We start from the raw sequence: 19,815 nt of genomic DNA on the forward strand, positions 1-19,815 counted from the left end.
AGGATATCGGGGCCCGATCTTAGTGACTCCCCGCACACCACATTATACACGGACAATGCACTTACATGCACCAAGAAGAAGAAGGTGAACTCCAGGGACCTGAGCGGGGAAGTGACACATGCAGGATATCAGACGCACGATCTTAGTGACTCCCCGCACAGCGCATTATACACGGACAATGCACTTACATGCACCAGGAAGAAGAAGGTGAACTCCTGGGACCTGAGCGGGGAAGCGACACATGCAGGATATCGGGCGCATGATCTTAATGAATCGGGGCACAGGGCATTGTCGTTGGACAATGCACTTCCGGTGAACTGTTTCGGCCAGATAAGTAAATGTGCCCCAGTGATAGGGCACCAACCACCAGTGACCATTTAGTGGTAGGTACTGGTTCTTCTTAGCACGGTGGTAGTAGGAGTAATGTGCAATAGCCTAATGTAGGATAGGGGAAGTAGTGATGTGCTATGCCCTTAGTGGGAAGAGACTTACATAGAAGACAAACACTTCTTGCTGTGCTGACCGTAATGGACCTTTGTAGGACTGTCACAGGTCCTGGAAGGTCAATAATAATAATAATACATGTGTTACCACAGGGACTAGATCAGGGTTGCACTTAGTCACTGTATCAGCTCTAGATAGAGATGAAAGCTCATCAGTGGGCCCGGAGCTACTGCCCCCTTTACCACCCTGGTAACTAGGCCTCTGCAGAAGATACTTGATCCTTCTATCCTAGTGAACATCTGTAGAATATCCTAAATCAAGGAATTCTTATAAATGAAATCTACAAATTTGGCTGTGTAGGGATTTTAGCAATATGACAAAAAGTGAGCATAAGCAGGCACGTAAAGGGAAATTGTAGCTTTAAATGGACACCAGCATATTAAGAAACTTTGCATAAATCAATCAAGAATCAAGAAGAAACGTTGTACAGCAGTCCCCTTGTTACATACAAGATAGGGTCTGTAGGTTTGTTCTTAAGTTGAATTTGTATGTAAGTCGGAACTGTATATTTTATCATTGTAGCTCCAGCCAGAACTTTTTTGGTCTCTGTGACAATTGGATTTTAAAAATGTTGGATTGTCATAAGAACCAGGAGTAACACTAAATCTTCATTACAGACGCCTGTGATAACTGTTACAGCTGATTATTGTAGCCTAGGACTAAAGCACAATAAATTACCAATATCCAGTGGTCTGTTTGTAACTAGGGGTCGTATGTAAGTCGAGTGTTCTTAGGTAGGGGAGCACCTGTACTGTATATACTGACCTTCCACACTGGAACTCTTTCCAACCAGGCAAAAGGTACAACTACAAAGACGTTCCTGCCGGCACTCGCAGGCGGAGGCATTGCCTACTCTCTTATAGCCAAATTACTGCTGGGAAGCCTCTCTTCTTCTTCTTCATATATTAATTTGAGAATCTGTTGGGGTAGAAATGTCTTCCTGGCCGAGGCGGTGGCAGTGACAGATCACGCCTTGGTCTTCTCTACGCCACGAGACTCATTTTCTTTCTATATGGAGACTATGGGTCTTCACCCCGGTCTGTTTATGCCTCACTATCCATGGCCGACCCCTACCATGCGGCCCTTTTGGATGTCTATGGATTATTTCAGTTTATGGCGTTATTTTTATTCTATTTTGTGCATTGGTAGATCTATTGCTTACTGGATGAGAATCAGTTCAGAGTCTATCCTGGAGGAACAGGCCACCCCCCCCCCCCCCCGGGTTCTCCAGTATTGTGCATTTGTTAGCCTTTTTTTCCTTTGTGATAATGCTACTAATTTACCTTAACATTAAGGGCTTCAACTCAAAAGTGAAATGGCAACTAGTGTCACAGGAACTGAGGAAATTGGCCGCCGATATTGCTTTCCTTTAGGAAACTCACTATACTTCCTCTGGCCCCTCCAGGTTTGCGAGATACTGGTCCCCACAAGCATATTTAGGATCAGCTCCAACTAAAACATAGTAGTTGTCGGTATCTTGATTTCTAAAGTTGCCCCTTCAAGTAAATGATGTAGTGTCAGATCGCACTGGAAGGTGCTTGATCCTACAAGCTTCCCGACAAGGTCTCCCATTAACTGTGGCCAACTATCAGCCTCAAGCATGGGTTTGGACGGCCTCGCATACAGCTACCTAAAGACATTTAGTGATATTTTAGTATATGCGTCACATATACTTCTATAGCCTCACAGCGCCGCACACGTGCAGCACCGTTCCGCTCTGTAGCCCGTAGAACGATAGGACATGTCCGATCTTTCTACGGAATGCGGTGCAGTGTATTCCTATGGAGAAAGATCCCTGCTCCTTTCCCCAGCTGTTCAATACTTTTCTAGCTGGGGACCCCATTCCTGAATTTATGCTTTGAATTTATAATGGTCATACCAAAGTCAAGGATGGATCCCCTTGATTGTCCTTATTGGACGTAGACCTTCTCAATTAAGATCTTAAAACTTTCCCCAAATTATTGGCAGAGATGGTAGGATCCCGGCTCTCACAATTGTTTCATAAACGATGTAGGCAAGAAGAAGCGCTTCTAAATAGCACGAAACAACTCGTCCCAAAAGATCCGCTCCCGCAGTGTACCCCCTCTCCCCTGTACTGTCGAAACAGCTTTTTAAAGAAATAAAGGAACGAGTTTATATCATCTTCAGGGCGAGTGCCTACTTCTTTTTCTCTTACAACTTTGTAATTGTTTCCTAAAGACCAAGTTGGTTTTGTTAAATATAGGCAAGCGGAGGACAATATGGGAGGGGCACCAGACCTTTTGGATGTAGTACATCGATGTGGTGAGACAACGCAAGTTTAGACACTGAAACATCATTCAATCTTCTGAACCGGACGTTGATGACGGCCACTATCCAGCGGTTTGGGTTTTGAGGTCCCTTTGTCTAGGCTATTCAGGGATTGTATTCTTATCCCAGGGCATTGGTACGGCTCCCCATGCCCACTCTTCCGCCTCCCCCAATTTTAAATGGCATATACCAGCATTGTTCCTTCTCCCCTCTGTTGCATGTACCTAGTATTGAGACATTATACAGCATATATTAGATCATGCCAAAATATTTAGGTATTTAGGTCTGCAACACGTCTTTCAAGAGAAATCCCCCTATATATCTCTTCTGGGTTGTGTAGGCGCGATTACAAAGTCCATGTAACTTCGCTTCTGTATCCATTTGAGACCCCATGTCAGTCTAACTCCAGTCTACGTGTCTTGAATTTGTTTGGATTGGACGGAGGCACAGGAACCCTAGGTCAGTGATGACAGCAAGTGCCTCCCGGGAAGGCCTTGCATTCTCCGACTTAAAGATGTACTACTTCTCCGCCCATTTCAGACATGGCATCATGGTCCAAATATAGTTTATAACAGATGGACGGAACTTGAAATATTATGTTTAGTAGCCTTTCACCCTGTGACTTTGATATGGGGCCCCTTCTCCCCTGCCTACTTTACTTCTGGGGCATAGGAGCTTCACTAGAGACATTCGGTTGAGATGAAGGGTTCAATTTTAACTTGTCTCTTTATTCACCCCTTACACCGACTCTCTTTACCCCGCATCTCCCTAATAGTATTACAGGATCTGGGTTCATGTTTAGTCCAATGTTTATTAATAAAAGAAAAAAAAACCAGAGCATTAATAAGAAATAGGAGCAATAATTGAGTCGTGCAGGACTGAATTACAGCCTCTGGGGTTAAAGAGGACCTGTCACCTGTAAAAGTGCAGCACAAGGAGCAGTTTACTTAAGTAAGAAACTCCTAGTGCTACAACAGAAGCAGCAGTGTTACACTGGTAGCGTTATAGGAACCCTCCGATAACCCGAGCAGACACTGCCCCGATCTCCACTAGAAACACCGGACTGCTCTCAAAGCGTATTCATGAGGGGGTAGGATTAGGGTAGTCACCGCATGATTGGTGGCAGTTACCTCTGGCCTATGGAGTGGGTGGGGCAGTCCGAGGTGCTGCCTCTTCCCCAGACCGCCCTGCCCACTCCATAGGCCAGCGGTTACTGCCACCAATCCTCATGAATACACCCGACCACCGCACATCGTGGCAGCGTCTGCTAGCATTACTGGAAGTTTCCGATAACGCTAGCGGTGTAACACTGTTGCGTCTGTTGTAGCACTAGGAGCTGCTTACTTTACTAACATCTCCTAGAGCCATTTTTACAGGTGACCGGTCCTCTTGGTTTCAGGCAGGTATTTTCCAGGTAAGAGAGCTGTAAGTCCCGTATATGGAGGATACTCTAATTCTCAGTTTTATTGGAGAAAAATACTCGTTCAACATTTTACCCTGTCTTGGGTTCGGAACCAGCCCCTAGCCCCACTCACTCTGAAATGCTTTGTGCTCATCTACTAAAAGGTTTCATATCTTCTATATAGTGCATTCTGAATGATGCCCTTAATGACTCGCTGGGAGTCCTGCCTCGCTTGTCAGTTTACCCCTGAGCAATAGCAGATAATTTTGGGCAGGGCTAGGACATATACAATTTGTACCCACTGCAACGAAAACCAGATCAGGATATTGATGTGGTGGTACCACATGCCGGAATTGCTGTTCAAAAGGTCTGCTGGCAATGGGGCTTGGGAAAGGGCTCCCTTTATCCCCAGTTTTGGGGTTGCCCTCCTCTTCCTGCCCTAATGGGGAGGAGTTTAGAAGGCTTGCTGGGTCGCTGCTAGAAGATAATATCCCCCTCGAGTCATCTGTCCTAGGCAACAGATTAAGTACATAAACAATAAGGGAAACTGGCGCCGGCATGTTTTAATGGCTGCCAAGTGTCTTACCGCCCTACAATTGACCTATCGCCCTTTATTACCGGATGAGAGATGTGAAGACAAGTTTGATTCTGTATGGACACGCTGGGACTCACAAAGCGCTGGACTTTCTGTTTGCAATTGGGGCCATTCTCAAAACACACGTGGAATTTATTTTAAGGAACAAACGAACCTTTAGGAGACATAAAAAATCTTCAGTAAATTTGTATTGCGACTAGGAAAAAAAATTGAAATTAAAATGGAAAACTCTGAAAAAATGTTGACCGCACAAATACAAAGTCGCCTCATAATTTATTTCCATTGAAAAATGTACAACTTTGTGTCTGCGTCGATTCAAGAGACTTAGAATCAAACACATTCTGACTACGGAAGCTGCATTTGTCCAAAACGTAAAAAATAGCGGCAAATAGTACAAGACAGAAAAATATGCAAATTTTTTTTGGTGCTGGGGAGGTTGCGACAAATATATATTTATATATAATATTACATGCCATCCGGTCGTCTGGGGAAGGTCTTCCAGGTTCGGAATTTTTTACGTTCCATTTTCCACTTTTATTTTAAAAAAAATAATAATAAACTCTGATACGTTACAAAGATAGAAATATCTACAGATGGAAGGAAACCCTTGGATTGCAAAAAAGCGTCAGTTCCAGAAAATAGCAAATGTGTTTAACCATTTGTCCCCTGGATAATTCCTTGGCAAACATTTGGAGAATAAATGCCATTTCTAGTGTCCTGCAGGAGATTTCGGATTTTGATGTGGTTATTTTTCTCTCTTTTTTCCCCCTCGCAGAGACCTCACTCCTAAAGCAAAGATGTTAAAATAGACTCAAGTATAAGCCCCTTAAGGACCTTAAAAGGAGAACATTTTAATGTTTTGTACAGTCATTAACAAAAATATATTTATTTTTTTTTTCCTCTTTAACCTTCAAACAAGATCTGAAAGAAAATTATAAAATGGCTTTTACAGCTCGGCACAGGACGTGTAACACGACATGTAACAAGCTCATGCACCAAGAGGAGAAGCAGCATGCGCAGCAAAGCTTACACCCAGCGCACAAATAAAACTAAATACAGATGGAGAACAGGTCACCCCCCCCCCCGGTTCTGTTGTGGTAACAAAATTCACAGGATCAGGATCGAGGGCAACTCTGATCAAATTACACATCACAGGCTCCAACAGTTTAGAGTGCATCCCCTGAAGGCAAGAGGGCAAACCAGAAACAGAACTGAAAAAAAGCGAATATTTAGAACGTGTGAAAATGGAAAAAAAAAAAAAGGTCCAGATGTGATAGAACGTCATTTTCATAAATCACTTAATTTCACTCACTACAGGAGTCCCCGTAATATGTGGCCAAGCAGGAAATAATCTGAAAATAATAGTAAATAAGAATATGCTCACTTCAAGACATGTACGTTTTTTCTTAAGACTGCTGCAGCCAATCAATCCAGAAAGTAAATTAATTGGAATTTTTTTTGAATTTTCATATTACCCTCTATCTGCTGGTTATGCTATTACACTATATTATTTTTGTCTGGAAATCCAATCCCTTACATTTTTTTTTTTTTTAATCTGACGGGATATTGGAATTTGATTACCATATTTTTCGGACTATAAGGCGCACCGGACTATAAAGGTGCAACATCAATAAATGCCTGCTAAAACGTCTAGGTTCATATATAAGGCGCACCTGATTATAAGGATGAATGGCCAGCAGGGGGCAGACCTGTGCACAGTACAAGGCAGCTGTTGTCTGTAAGTACGGTTCATATATAAGGCGCACCGGATTATAAGGCGCACCTGATTATAAGGATGAATGACCAGCAGGTGGCAGACCTGTGCACAGTACAAGGCAGCTGTTGTCTGTAAGTACGGTTCATATATAAGGTGCACTGGACTATATGGCGCACCTTTGATTTCTGAGAAAATCAAAGGATTTTTTGTGCACCTTCTAGTCCAAATAATACGGTATTGTCAAGAGGAGAAAATTGACATTAAATAGCATTGTACTCCCTCCTGGTTGTGGCCTGCATAAGCATTACACAGGCAGAGGCTTGAGTATTCTATGGATTTGATGCCACCACTGCGCCTCTTTATGCCAAAGGAAATAAATACAATTTTTAAAAAAAAGACCTTTTTGACCCGATTTGATAAAAAGACTCATGTTAGAATTTTCCTAAGCAAAGCATGTATGGCCAAGTCCAAAAAAGGGGCTGCCCATTACTCGTGAAATTGGAAGAAGACGACTACTGGGTGAAATAGGCGGTTTTGGGGGGCATTCTGTAAATCTAAGGCTCCCCAGCAAGTACTGGGATCTATTACAGAACTTTATTGTGAGCACAGCTGAGATATTACATTGTAGTGATTAATGGGGTGGACAGTGACGGCCGAGCCGATACAATCACTAACCTCAGCAGTAATCAATCCAGCGATTGGCTGAAGCAGTGACATCATCATGGCGGCGAACATTTATCCCACTTGGGCCAATTTTTTACCAAATGCAGAAATAGGTTTGAAGCCCTAAACTTAAAAAAAAAAAATCAAACTTTGCATAAATCAATAGCATAATTGGACAGAAGAAATTTTACAAACTATCAAAGGAAAGTTGGACTTCGTCTGGATTCACACGACCGAGCCCGCTGTACCGTACCACGCGCGGGGGGAGGGGGAAGGCGCTGCTCACCCCCGGCCCTCTCCATAGGGATACACGGCGCTGTATGCCGTCAAAAAATACGACATGTCCTATTTTTTCACGGGGTATGGAGCGGTACGGTGCTGCACTGTACCGCTCCCATAGAGCGCCGCACGCCCATTGCAGTCTATGGGGGACGTATATCGGCCATATATACGTCCCCCTTGCAGCAGTGTGAATGCAGCCTAAGAAGGAGCAACTAAACAAAAATCTGCATTGGGAAAAATGCTGAATCCAAGTCGTATTTCGGTGGTGTCGATGACATGATTGTACATTTGATACTGATTACTAGAGGAAATCTACCCAAATTCACAATCGTGTCATCGAAAAGCACTCGAAAAGGACTTGGGTTCAGCATTTTCCAGATTTCCTTTAACGTAGTATCAATACTAAGCTGATTCTTTCAGACAGTTGATACCATGGAAAAAAATTTTGTGTGCAATCTTTAAACAAGTCAGAATGGGTCTGTGTGCTGCATGTCACACCCTCAACAATCACCTGTTCATTAAAATAAAACCTGTTTACATGGTGCTGGGGGCTTTAAGCGTCAATGTACAGCAGGATCAGCAACCACTCAATGCCTCCTATCTCTTGCCTTAATGAGCTGTAGACCTTGGATCGACCTCCCATGCAGTAGCTGGTATCCATGTGGCACATATATTGCAGTGAAATGCATATCGGTCGCTTTTTAAAAGCACTCGTGAGGTACGGTAATTGACCTGCGCCAATCTCGTTTGGTCAACCACGTCTAGTTGTGGCTCATAATAACGGATGAAAATAATTTAAGACTAAACAGAGAAGCAAATTGGTCCTTTACACTCAGGACAAGTATCAAAATTTACCAATTCTTGCTATAAAACTGGAAAATACATTTTTTGTTAAAATCTGGAATTTCCAAATCATCGTGTGACCCCCAAGTGATACAGCAGCCAGGAATAGCATTGGTTCTCATCCATCATCTGGCCATTTATGCCGTGTGTTGAAAGGGAAGGTAAAACAATAAAAAAGGTGGCAATTTATTATTATTATTATTATTATTTTTTTTTAAATGACTCCATTCTGGCAATTAATTCTCTTGTACGAACATTTCATTCAAACGATATTCAGAAAGCTGCAAAAATACGTATTAAGAAGGTCACTTCGAGAGCGGCGTTAAGGATCCGTGTCAGATCAGAACCACGAGAACACAAAAAGGATGAAAAATAAAAAAAATAGTAAGCATTTAATAAAAGTATATTACCAAAAAAATAAAAAAAAAATTAAAAAAAATGGTGGTCTCCTCTAGAGAAATGCGTGAAATTAGTGACAAAATAAATTAAGGTCAACGTATATAAATATTATAGTATTACACACGTAATGTGAGTCTTAACTGGAAAAGGAGCATAATGAAATGGAACAAACGAGTGAGTGTGTCCTCCTCTGAGCGCTGTAGGTCCGTTTTCTATCCCATTGTGAAGATCCCATTTTGCAGCTGCTGCAGAACAGAGGGTGCGGGGAAGCTGGTATCTGCAAGGGCGACTCACCGCCTCATGTACGAGCCATTGAGCGGCTGTTTAGGCATTGGCGTGTTCATATACCCATGATGCCCGGGGCTGGAGTACATCATGTTGCTGTGAGGGCTGCTCTGCATTGGCTGCTGTGCATAAGGCTGGCTACCCATCATGCTCATCTGCATCGGGTACTGATGGCTCTGGTTCATATAGCCATGGTTTGTGTGGTAACCACTGTTCATCATTGACTGAGGCATCCGATAACCACCCATGGCGTTTAAAGAATTTACTGGATTCACATTGTAAGCAGGAGCCGGCACCAGGTTGACCCCCATATTCATTCCACGCTGCATGGCGAGAGACCGGGAAGGAGGCTGCATGTTCACCGTCTGTGGAGAAGGTGCATGACCATACAGTTGTGAAGGATGGGGCCCAGAAGAAGCTCCTGGAGGCAATGCAGATACTTTAGTCCGCATAGACATATGAGTTTTGCCTCCCATCTGTGTCTGCAACCTTTGACTGTGGGAAAGCCCCATCTGCCCACTGGACATGGTCCTCTGAAGAAGAGGTGGGGGTAAATTCATTGGTGGTGGTGTGAGGTTTGCAGGAGGGGTCATCGCTGCTTGGGATTGTGCCGTAATCGGATGCGGCGCCTGAGTCAGCTGCACCATGTTGCTTAGTGAAGAAGAAATAGAGACACCATTTGCATAGGATGTTACAGCCTGTGCGTGGCTATAAGGCAGGGAGTGATCCATTAAGGTGTTTGTCAGTTGTTGAAGTTTGGCAAGGCTGAAGGTAGCAGAGGGTTGAGGATAATGTCCAGAACCAAAATCTCCTTGTCCTATTCTATCATACAGCCTTCCAAGTCCACCGCCACCATTTTCAGGGATATCCGGCAAAGCAAAACCCGTGCCTGCCATCCCACAAGGGGCAAGCTGCTGCGTTTGGCCACCACTTGGGGGTCTCTCTACTGCACAGGCTTGTGGGGATTTCACATTGCAAGGTGGCTTAGGAGGTGGAGACCCAATCATGCTGCAACTATTGTTCATGGCAGACATTTGCTGTGTAATGGCACAACTGCTCTTCGTCAGGTTAGAAGATGTCATACCTCCGCTGAATGAGCAGCTATTCTGAGACGTTAAGGTGCCGGCTCCAATGCTAGAGTCATAGCTGCTTGGGTTATCATAGTTCTCTGTAGTACTCTCAATACTACCCAAGTCACTAAAACCACTATCCACAACTTGCTGTGAATGATCGGAAACGGATGAAATATCCATCATAGGACTAGTTTCCATGTTCGGCAATGAAGGGACAGAAATGGAGGTTTGGTTTGGGCTGATTTGAGCGTAATTATTTTCCAGAGAGGGGGCACTGGGGCTGCTTGCAGACTTGACGGAATGGCTAGGATGAGAGGTAACAGAAGACACTGGGCTGCCGTGGTCAGACTGAGGGCAGTCTTCTATAGCAACAGCTGAGGGACTCTGGCTACACCTTTCAAGGTTATGACACGCTTCCTGTGTTTCTGTACAGCTTCTATAGGCCTCCTCTTGCTCTTCACTTTGATGGGTTAGAGACTGTACAGCTTGGGCAGTTTCAGCGTCTATGTCCAACCCATCGGCATCATCAGTCAGAGTCTCCGACGCCAACACTTCCTGGGTTCGTTCACTTGGAACAAGCGCTAGCTCCTCGGTTTTGGTCAGATGTTCAGTTGTCGGTTGCTTCACTTCCATTATTTCATCAGTTACATTGTTCATATTATCATCAGGCAGAGATGCATTATTTTCTATATCTTGTTCTAATAAACTATTCTGATCCCCTACAGTCCCCTGGGAAGGCTGTTCAGGTATCCTATTCTCTAACGAATCAAGATGACCCTCATCTTCATCGTCAGCATCGTGGTCTTCATTGTGAGACTGGTGTTCTTCATCATCTTCGTCGTCATCATCTGGAGCTGGATGAGGCTCACTGATTTGCTCAGTCTCTGGGTTTTTTATTATTTCTAAAGCTTCATGTGACTTTTCTACCTCTTCACGCGTCTCTTCCTCCTCTTCTTCTTTTATGCGGAGTTCATTCTTTTCTACAGCCTCGGGCTTTGCTGCGTCAGTCTCATCCTTTTTATATTCTTCCAGTTTTAGAGCTTCATGGTCTTGCTTTTCTTCCTCCTCTTCTGCCTTTTCCAGATTAGTGCTACACGGACTTGGAACTGGCAGATCTATTGCAGCGGTGTCGCTCCCTTCAGTCCGATTATGATCTTCAGCAGCCTGTACCGTGATGTCCTGTTGTAGATCCTTTTTCTTTACCTCTTCTTCAAATTTTGTTTCTTCAATCTGTGCCTGATCATCCGGTTCCATTGGAGTTTCTGGAGGAGTATACAAATTGAGTTTAAATCCAGATTTCCTATCTATACTTCGCCTTTTCTTGGAAGGACCTCTCTTCAACCCTTTAGGCCAGCCCTGCTTCCTTGGAGTTGGATCTACGGTCTTTTCTGGAGTGTTCTGGTTATTGACCATCTCTGGAGAAGCTGGAGAACACAAATACAAATTAATATAAGTTGGTTCTGTGAAAACACAATAACAATTTTAAAATCAGTTTACAGGGATTTATAGGGATTAACAGTCTACATGACACATCACCCCTTGGCCAAAGATTCTGAGCTCTCCCCCTCCCCAAGTCTCCTGAACATCCCCTCTGGACACCATTTGAGTATATCTGGTGAGGTTTCATTCCTTGCCAATCACTAGGCCGTCACAGACATAGGAGAGGGGGAAATCGATAATTACTCAGCGTTAATTGTATTTCCTGGAGAGTAAACCCATGGTGCTGTTGTGGTTCCAAGAAACACAATTACCATGGAGTACTGCCGATTTCCCCCTTTCACCACCATTACGGCAGAGAGTAACAGAAGAATTAGGGAAGGACCACCGATGAGCTTACCCTGCGACCATAGAACAAGTCATGCGGACCTGCCACATCTAATATAATGCTAAATAATGTGTGTGGTAAGGACCGTTTCCTCCTCTTTGGAGGATTTTATAGAGGGGATTCAGAAATGCCAGGCAGCAACCTGCTCTGGTGGAATGAGCCTTCATTCCCTCTGGTACTGCATAAGCCATCGCGATGGCCATCTTAAGAGGCCTTCCTAAACCTGTACTTTCCTCCATATATTATGGACAGGCCTTCTGACCTTCTCCAACTAGCTGTCCTATCTAGATAGGCTATGAAGGTCCTTTAACATCTAAACTTGTGAAATTCTGTGCAAATCCAGTCTAAGACAGGGAGAAAGAAAGAAGGTAATCTGATCTCTTTCGGATCTATGGAATTATGTAGCTACTTTTGGAAGAAAATCTGGTTCTGTGAGTAGCACTATCCTGTCATCCAGGATCTTAACGCAAGGAGCTTTACAAGATAAGGCCGATATTTCACGCGTTTGGTTTTGGAGTGCCACATCGTGTTAGCAAAGTATAAAATGACCACATTTTAAGAAAGGGCACCCCTCAAAGAATTTATCTAGGGTAGTACATTTGAGCCGGATGCTGAAAGGTAAGAATAACAAATTACATTGCAATTTCTCCAATGTCGTTGTAGTGTCAAATGTAATTTTGCCCAAACTCCTGCCACTGGAAACAAACACCCCAAAAAATAATGGTTCAGGTTCTCTTGGGTGTGGCAATAATCTACAGGATGGGCATAAGGCAGGGCTCAGAAAAAAATAACTGGCATTTGGAGCACAGACTTTGTACATATATTTTTTTGGGGGCATAATAAGAGAACTTGTAGATACCCTGAGGGACCAGTACAGTAGAAACCCCTGAGAACTGACCCTATTTGAAAGCTACATCCCTCAATGAATATAGGGGTGTAGTGAGCATTTAACCCTACAGGTGGACCCTTCAGATAAACCACAATAAAGAATATCCATTATGTCATTTTGTGCCCAGCTTATAACAGTGGAGACAAACACCCCAAAAATCATGATGAGAGTTCTCCCGCTATGGCAATACCCCATATGTGCCAATAATCTACAGGCTGGGCACACGGCAGGGAAGGTGTGGGATGATGTATAAGGTGTGGAGAGTACATCAGACAAATGAAAAAAATGATATATCCAGGGACATGTGATAAATCCCAAAACAAGTCTTCATACATAATCCAGGCTTATCGGGGCACGTGTCACACTGGTAGATGGTTTGCCTCCTTATACCCTTTTTGGAGCTCACCCTGCAACTTTTTTGATTCCTTCCCTTGCTGGCAATTTGGGGAACTTCTCCTGGAAAGTACAATATGTGATGTGGCCTCACTTCCAGAAGTATTAGCACTCCCCCCTTCCTGGTCTACAAAATCAAATGCTTGACTACCACCTCTTGAAAATCCAGGAAAGTTCCCCTCTGGCCGGCACATGGATGCAGCACATAAGCATTATACAGTGCCGTCTGCATGATGTGCACTGCAGCTTCTTGTACCGCACCCTCGACTTCCGCATGGCGTTATACGGCTGAAGCTCCTGGTTCAACCACTCCCAAATCAGGTATGGGGGCTTCTGTACTGGCACCTTGTACAGTGTTAGAGGAGCTCATGTATTGTTAAAGGGGAATTCCCATGTGGGTATTCACATTTAACCCCTTAAGGACGCAGGGTATTTTCGCTCATTTCTCGCTCGCCATCTTCAGAAATCCATAACTTTTTCATTTTTCTGTGTACAGAGCTGTGCGAGGGCTTATTTTGTGCGTAACAAATTTTACTTTCCTGTGATGTTATTTATTATTCCATGTCGTGTACTGGGAAGCCAGAAAAAAAATTCCAAAAGTGGAAAAATTGAAAAAAACAACAGCGTGTGCGTCACGTTCTTGTGGGCTCAGTTTTTACGACTTTCTGTCTGCGCTCCAATAAAACCTCTGGTTCGGTGCGATCGCGGTGAAACCAAATTTATACAGGTTTTATTGCGTTTTAATACATTTTCAAAAATTAAATGAAGGTGTACAAAAAAGAAAAAAAATTTTGCCATCTTCTGACGCTAATAACTTTTTCATACTTTGCTGGGGGAGGGGTCAATTTTTTTTCAAAATGAGCCGACTTTTTCACTGCTACCATTTTGAGGTCGGTGCGATATTTTGATAAATTTTTATTACATTTTTTATGTTATGTAAAAAGGTGTAAAAGTCGCGGTTCAGACATTTGGGCGCAATTTCCCGTCTCGGAGGTCACCGCCGCCCGTAACCGTTTTTATATTTTGATAGATCGGGTATTTTGGGACGCGGCGATACCTAATGTGTCTGTGATTTTTACTGTTTATTATGTTTTATATCAGTTCTAGAGGAAATGGGGGTGAGGGGTGATTTGAACTTTTAATATTTTATACATTTTTTCCACTATTTCTTAGACCCTCTAGGGTACATTAACCCTAGATGGTCCGATCGTTCCTACCATATACTGCAATACAACTGTAATGCAGTATATGGCATTTTTGCACGATTACAATGAGCCGCTGGCTCATTGTAACGAATCCTCAGAAACCATGCAGCCTCAGCTCTGACCAAGACCTGAGGCTACCATGGCAACCGATCGCGACTTTGCCGGCGGCAAATAACAGGTTAGCAAGCACCGACCAGGGGTGTTAGCGAAGGGTCTTGTCTGCGATATGCAGCCCTCTTCATACACCCTTCATAGCTCCGTGGCGGCTGTATGTAGATGTATTACTGGGGGTGGTGGCGGCTGTATGTAGATGTATTACTGGGGGTGGTGGCGGCTGTATGTAGATGTATTACTGGGGGTGGTGGCGGCTGTATGTAGATGTATTACTGGGGTGGTGGCGGCTGTATGTAGATGTATTACTGGGGGTGCGGCGGCTGTATGTAGATGTATTACTGGGGGTGCGGCGGCTGTATGTAGATGTATTACTGGGGGTGCGGCGGCTGTATGTAGATGTATTACTGGGGGTGCGGCGGCTGTATGTAGATGTATTACTGGGGGTGCGGCGGCTGTATGTAGATGTATTACTGGGGGTGCGGCGGCTGTATGTAGATGTATTACTGGGGGTGCGGCGGCTGTATGTAGATGTATTACTGGGGGTGCGGCGGCTGTATGTAGATGTATTACTGGGGGTGCGGCGGCTGTATGTAGATGTATTACTGGGGGTGGTGGCGGCTGTATGTAGATGTATTACTGGGGGTGGTGGCGGCTGTATGTAGATGTATTACTGGGGTGGTGGCGGCTGTATGTAGATGTATTACTGGGGGGGTTCGTGGCTGTATGTAGATGTATTACTGGGGGTGCGGCGGCTGTATGTAGATGTATTACTGGGGGTGCGGCGGCTGTATGTAGATGTATTACTGGGGGTGCGGCGGCTGTATGTAGATGTATTACTGGGGGTGCGGCGGCTGTATGTAGATGTATTACTGGGGGTGCGGCGGCTGTATGTAGATGTATTACTGGGGGTGCGGCGGCTGTATGTAGATGTATTACTGGGGGTGCGGCGGCTGTATGTAGATGTATTACTGGGGGGGGTTCGTGGCTGTATGTAGATGTATTACTGGGGAGATAGTATGGATAGTGCACAGTAGGACATGTATGTATGTATGTATGCATGCATGCATGCATGCATGCATGTATGTATGTATGCATGCATGCATGCATGTATGTATGTATGCATGCATGTATGTATGTATGCATGTATGCTACGTTCAGCGGGGGCCTCCACCATAATTTGCGCCCAGGGTCCACCACCAACCTTAATCCATCCTGTGTATATGTCTCACGTGTGAGGAAAGACTCAATTGCTTAATGAAAGGAACATTTGCTACACAACAAATAAAGGTCAGACAAATGAACATACTAGATTCTTCGTGTTGGAACGGAGACTCTGCGGTTCTGTTCGGTGCAGCTTTTTCTCTTCTGACATCTTTTTGGTCTATGACCTTCTCCTGTTCAGTGTCGTCTTGGACAGAATCCTCAAACGGCTCATCCAGGACTTCGGTGGTCTCAGAGATGGTTTCCGTAGTCACGCTGCTGTTTATTCTACGGCGTTTTCGGCCACGTTTTCGCCTTAGTGCAAAGGCCTTCTGTCAAATAAATAATAATTTTCTTTTATTGTTAAAATCTTTTTTTTTTTCTACTCCTTTAACCCATTGCAGAACATCTTCACCTCTGTTGCTGCCCTTCAACTAGATTTTATTCCTCATTAAATGAGGACCTTTCACCCCTTACATTAAAGGTTTTCCTCCCACGAAGAGAAGATTCTTAAACATAGTCCAGATAACAAAATATCACATTCTCCATTTCACAGTTATTAACAAAAATACAGCATTTCACAGGTATAATTCCAATTTATAAGTGCTGGTGTACACAATTTTGGTTGCCCCTGGACGCAACCCTGTATCTTCTGACATTAGGGTCGGCAGACGTATTGTTCTTCTGTCTGACTCTGCAGTGAGCTGCTCTCTGCCTCTAGCCCCCACCCTTGCATTCCAGGACGAGCTCACACAGACACACAATGGGGGTCATTTACTAAAGGCTCGATTCGCGGTTTCCCGACGTGTTACCCGAATATTTTCGATCTGCGCCGATTTCCCCTGAATTACCCCGGGATTTTGGCGCACGCGATCGGATTGTGGCTGGCTGGTATGCACGCAACGGAAATCGGGGGGCGTGGCCGAATGAAATCCCGACGGATTCGGAAAAACCGCAGCATAAAAAAAAAAAAAAAAAATCTGTCGTGGAGCTTGCACTTACCTTCACTCAGCCCGGCCCGGTGAACTCCAGTGCGTTCCGATGCTCTTCAGCGCAGCAGGCGGAGGAACTACCTAAATGAATCCCGGCCGGACCCGAATCCAGCGCAGAGAATGCGCCGCTGGATCGCGAATGGACCGGGTAAGTGAATCTGCCCCAATGACTTCCTACCGCTGCTTGAGGAGTGTAAAGCCAAAAGACAGATAAGATCTTTATCCAGGGGAGAGGTAGGGGGTGTAAAGCAGATCTGAAAGCACGTAATGGCTGTGATAGCAGAAGTAAGAATGTATTGTGTAAGAGGCATCTCATGGGTCTCGTCATCTCTCATCTCTGATCTGTCTACTCTCTTCAAGTGTCAGATACTAGCACAATGTTCAGAAGCTAAATGTATACACGAAAAATGGACCAGCACTGCCCTACAATAAACACTGATCAAAACATGCCAATATATAAATCCAAAAAATACAAAAAGAACAGAGGCATGAAAAAGTAGATCAACCAATAATATCTTTATCAATAGGATACACCACAAAACATGCTTGAAAACATTTAAAAATTGTTAACAAAGTCACAAATAAAAGACATCCTCGGGAAAGTGCTGAACACATGATAATGTGCACTGTTCCCGGAACTCCAGCTCCCCCTACTGGCCACAATGAAGTACAACCATGTACAAAAATTGAAATTATGAATGGCAAGCTAATCCAATCCTTAACAAATCCATACAGATGCAAAGTGACAACAGAAAAAATACATAAAAATAAAACAAGATCACAACTGGACAAACAGTTCAAGGATCATCAAAAAACCATGTGCAATTAAGAAAATTGTATACCTAATGCTCAGGCCATGAAAGCGGGGTGCTGAGCATTAGGTATACAATTTTCTTATTTGCACATGGTTTTTCGCTCGTCCTTGAACTGTTTGTCCAGTTGTGATCTAGTTTTATTTTTGTATATTTTTTTCTGTGAGAAAATCTATGAGAAAATCGCTCGTTGGGTCTAACGAGTTACAGGAAATTCACAAATGGGAAAAAAAAAAAATCTCTAAATCAACCGGATACATTAAAGTGTTCCAAATTTATTACCACTTAAAGTGACACGTCAGAATTTTAAAAAAGGCAGTTGTCAGGATGGTGCAAAATTACCAAATCGTTAAGGGGTTAAAATTTTCAGATCTGCAAATGTTCCCATTTTGATTCTTTTTATGATTAAAATGCAAAACAAATCACCCAACATCATGTAACACTAAGCGGAAGTTCAACAGGTTATGAAAAAAACAAATATCAAAGTTGCTCGGATAAGTTAAAGCTTTCTAACCCCATTACCCCATGTAATGACCAATTCCAGATTCGATCAATAGGGCTTGGCCCTAAAAAAGGTCAAAATCAACTTGGTTCTTGAAAGGTCACGGGATAATTCTACCTTGGGACAAAGGATTATCAAAGGTTCATTACAGACTCCTTACAGCTGATCATTGCAGTCTGGGACCAAAGAAAAGCATCCAGAGAGGTCACCAGAGGTCACAGGGGGCAGAGGTCACCGCCTAACCCTTCTGTAAGTAGATTGTCCTTAAATCCAGGACTGCCTGTATGTTTATCAGTTTAATTCACGGCAGATCACTTGGAATATTATCGGGCACGCACAGGACCTGGAAGTGTAGCTGCACACTATCACCAGTAGAGGGCGCTTTCTACATGACTAATGTCCAATAAGTACCATAACAAAAACCAAAACTGTATGGAAACCATCAGCTCATTTATGTGCACACAAAATGTTATTAGAGAATGTCCCCATTGTTTGCTGAATAGTAGAGCATCTCCCAATAATAATAAAACACTCTAAAAATAATGGGGTTGCGTTAATTCACTTTTGTAATTTGGTTACAAGTGACATCATGAACACTTTAGTGAATGTTTTACCTTTCTCTTCATAGTCAGTGACTGGGGTTTGGAGAGTTTTGTTGGGGTGGAGTCCGGATACTCCTCCTGGTCTTCCGCACTGCTGCCCTTGGTGTCTGTAAGGGGCGCCTCCGGAAGGGTTAATGGGGTGAAGCATGGAAGGACAGGGCACACGGCGGCGGCATCATCTTCCTCAGAGTGCGACTGATTTGGGTCTGTTCGGGAGAAGTTCTGGTATTTCCACTCCTCACAGTCCGCCTGCTGTTCCGGAAGGTCCGGCTTCTAAAGTAATAAAAATATTATATACTGGATCTTTATACATTATTCCAAAAAAAAAATAAAAAAATATAGAACTGTATATAGGGGGCACGTAAAGACACAGCAAAAATGTTAAAATTAAGTAATTTTTCGGCTGCGAGCTTGTTTATTTCCCATTGCGCTGCATCTATCTTCCCGTCTGTTGTTTCCTTGTGTTGGGCTACATTCACACACATGTATGGGAGACGTATATACAGCATATATATGTCACCCATACACTTCTATGGGCTCACTGCCCTGTACAGGACGCCAGGGTGGGGTGGGTGGATAGAGACATGCTCGTCGCTGGCGGGAAGGGGGTGGGGAGGGGGACATGCTCATTGTATAGGTAAAGTCGGTAGAAACTGGTGCATTAGAAGTGTATGGAGACACAAAATCCAGGGTGGGGGAGCCACTATACTCTTGTGGACTCCGAGATGAGCAGAGAGTGCAGGAAGAAGATTTCATGGAGGACGGGCGAGGGGTCAGGAAGAAGAGGATTACAGAGACCGGTAATGAAACACACAAGCACCTCACCCCAACCCCCAGCACAACACGCCCAGCCACCCGCCCAAAGATTCATGCAGAATGAGTGCCAGAAATCCTGAATCTGGTGCCCTCTGCACACTACACCAGCAACCGGCACAATGTGCCCCAATGTGCGCAAAGGTCTTCAGACTTGTCCTACACATCCCCCGCAACACAAAGCACTATCCAAAGAAAAGCCACGTGCAGGTAGGACTCCTGCCTCGGACAGCCGGCCCGTGCTCTGTGAGCTGCTTAGTGTAGGTATACACAGGCTACATACAAGATAGGGACATCACCCCTTGAAGAAGAGGCGAAACGCGCGTCGGGGTTTTGGTGGCCATGTGGACCGGGATATACTAATTAACATCCTTATCTGGAGGCTGCCGTTGACGTGGTCCCATGATGCAGCCGGG

General features: G+C 44.1%; 1 protein-coding gene across 4 annotated transcripts in view; it reads right to left on the reverse strand.

The window, feature by feature from the left end:
* Positions 1-5,621: 5,621 nt before the first annotated feature.
* KAT6B (lysine acetyltransferase 6B) overlaps positions 5,622-19,815 on the reverse strand; it is a 73,800-nt gene continuing 59,606 nt past the window's right edge. For all 4 annotated transcript variants that reach the window (XM_072130661.1, XM_072130665.1, XM_072130664.1 and 1 more), the window contains 3 exons: positions 18,599-18,859; positions 15,785-16,010; positions 5,622-11,476 (listed from right to left, as the gene is read on the reverse strand). In XM_072130661.1, coding sequence (XP_071986762.1) covers positions 8,985-11,476; positions 15,785-16,010; positions 18,599-18,859 — 2,979 coding nt within the window. In that variant the 3' untranslated portion in view covers positions 5,622-8,984. The remainder of the gene's footprint in view (positions 11,477-15,784; positions 16,011-18,598; positions 18,860-19,815) is intronic.

The sequence above is a fragment of the Engystomops pustulosus genome, chromosome 11 (assembly GCF_040894005.1).
Source record: "Engystomops pustulosus chromosome 11, aEngPut4.maternal, whole genome shotgun sequence".
Taxonomy (NCBI): Eukaryota; Metazoa; Chordata; class Amphibia; order Anura; family Leptodactylidae; genus Engystomops; species Engystomops pustulosus.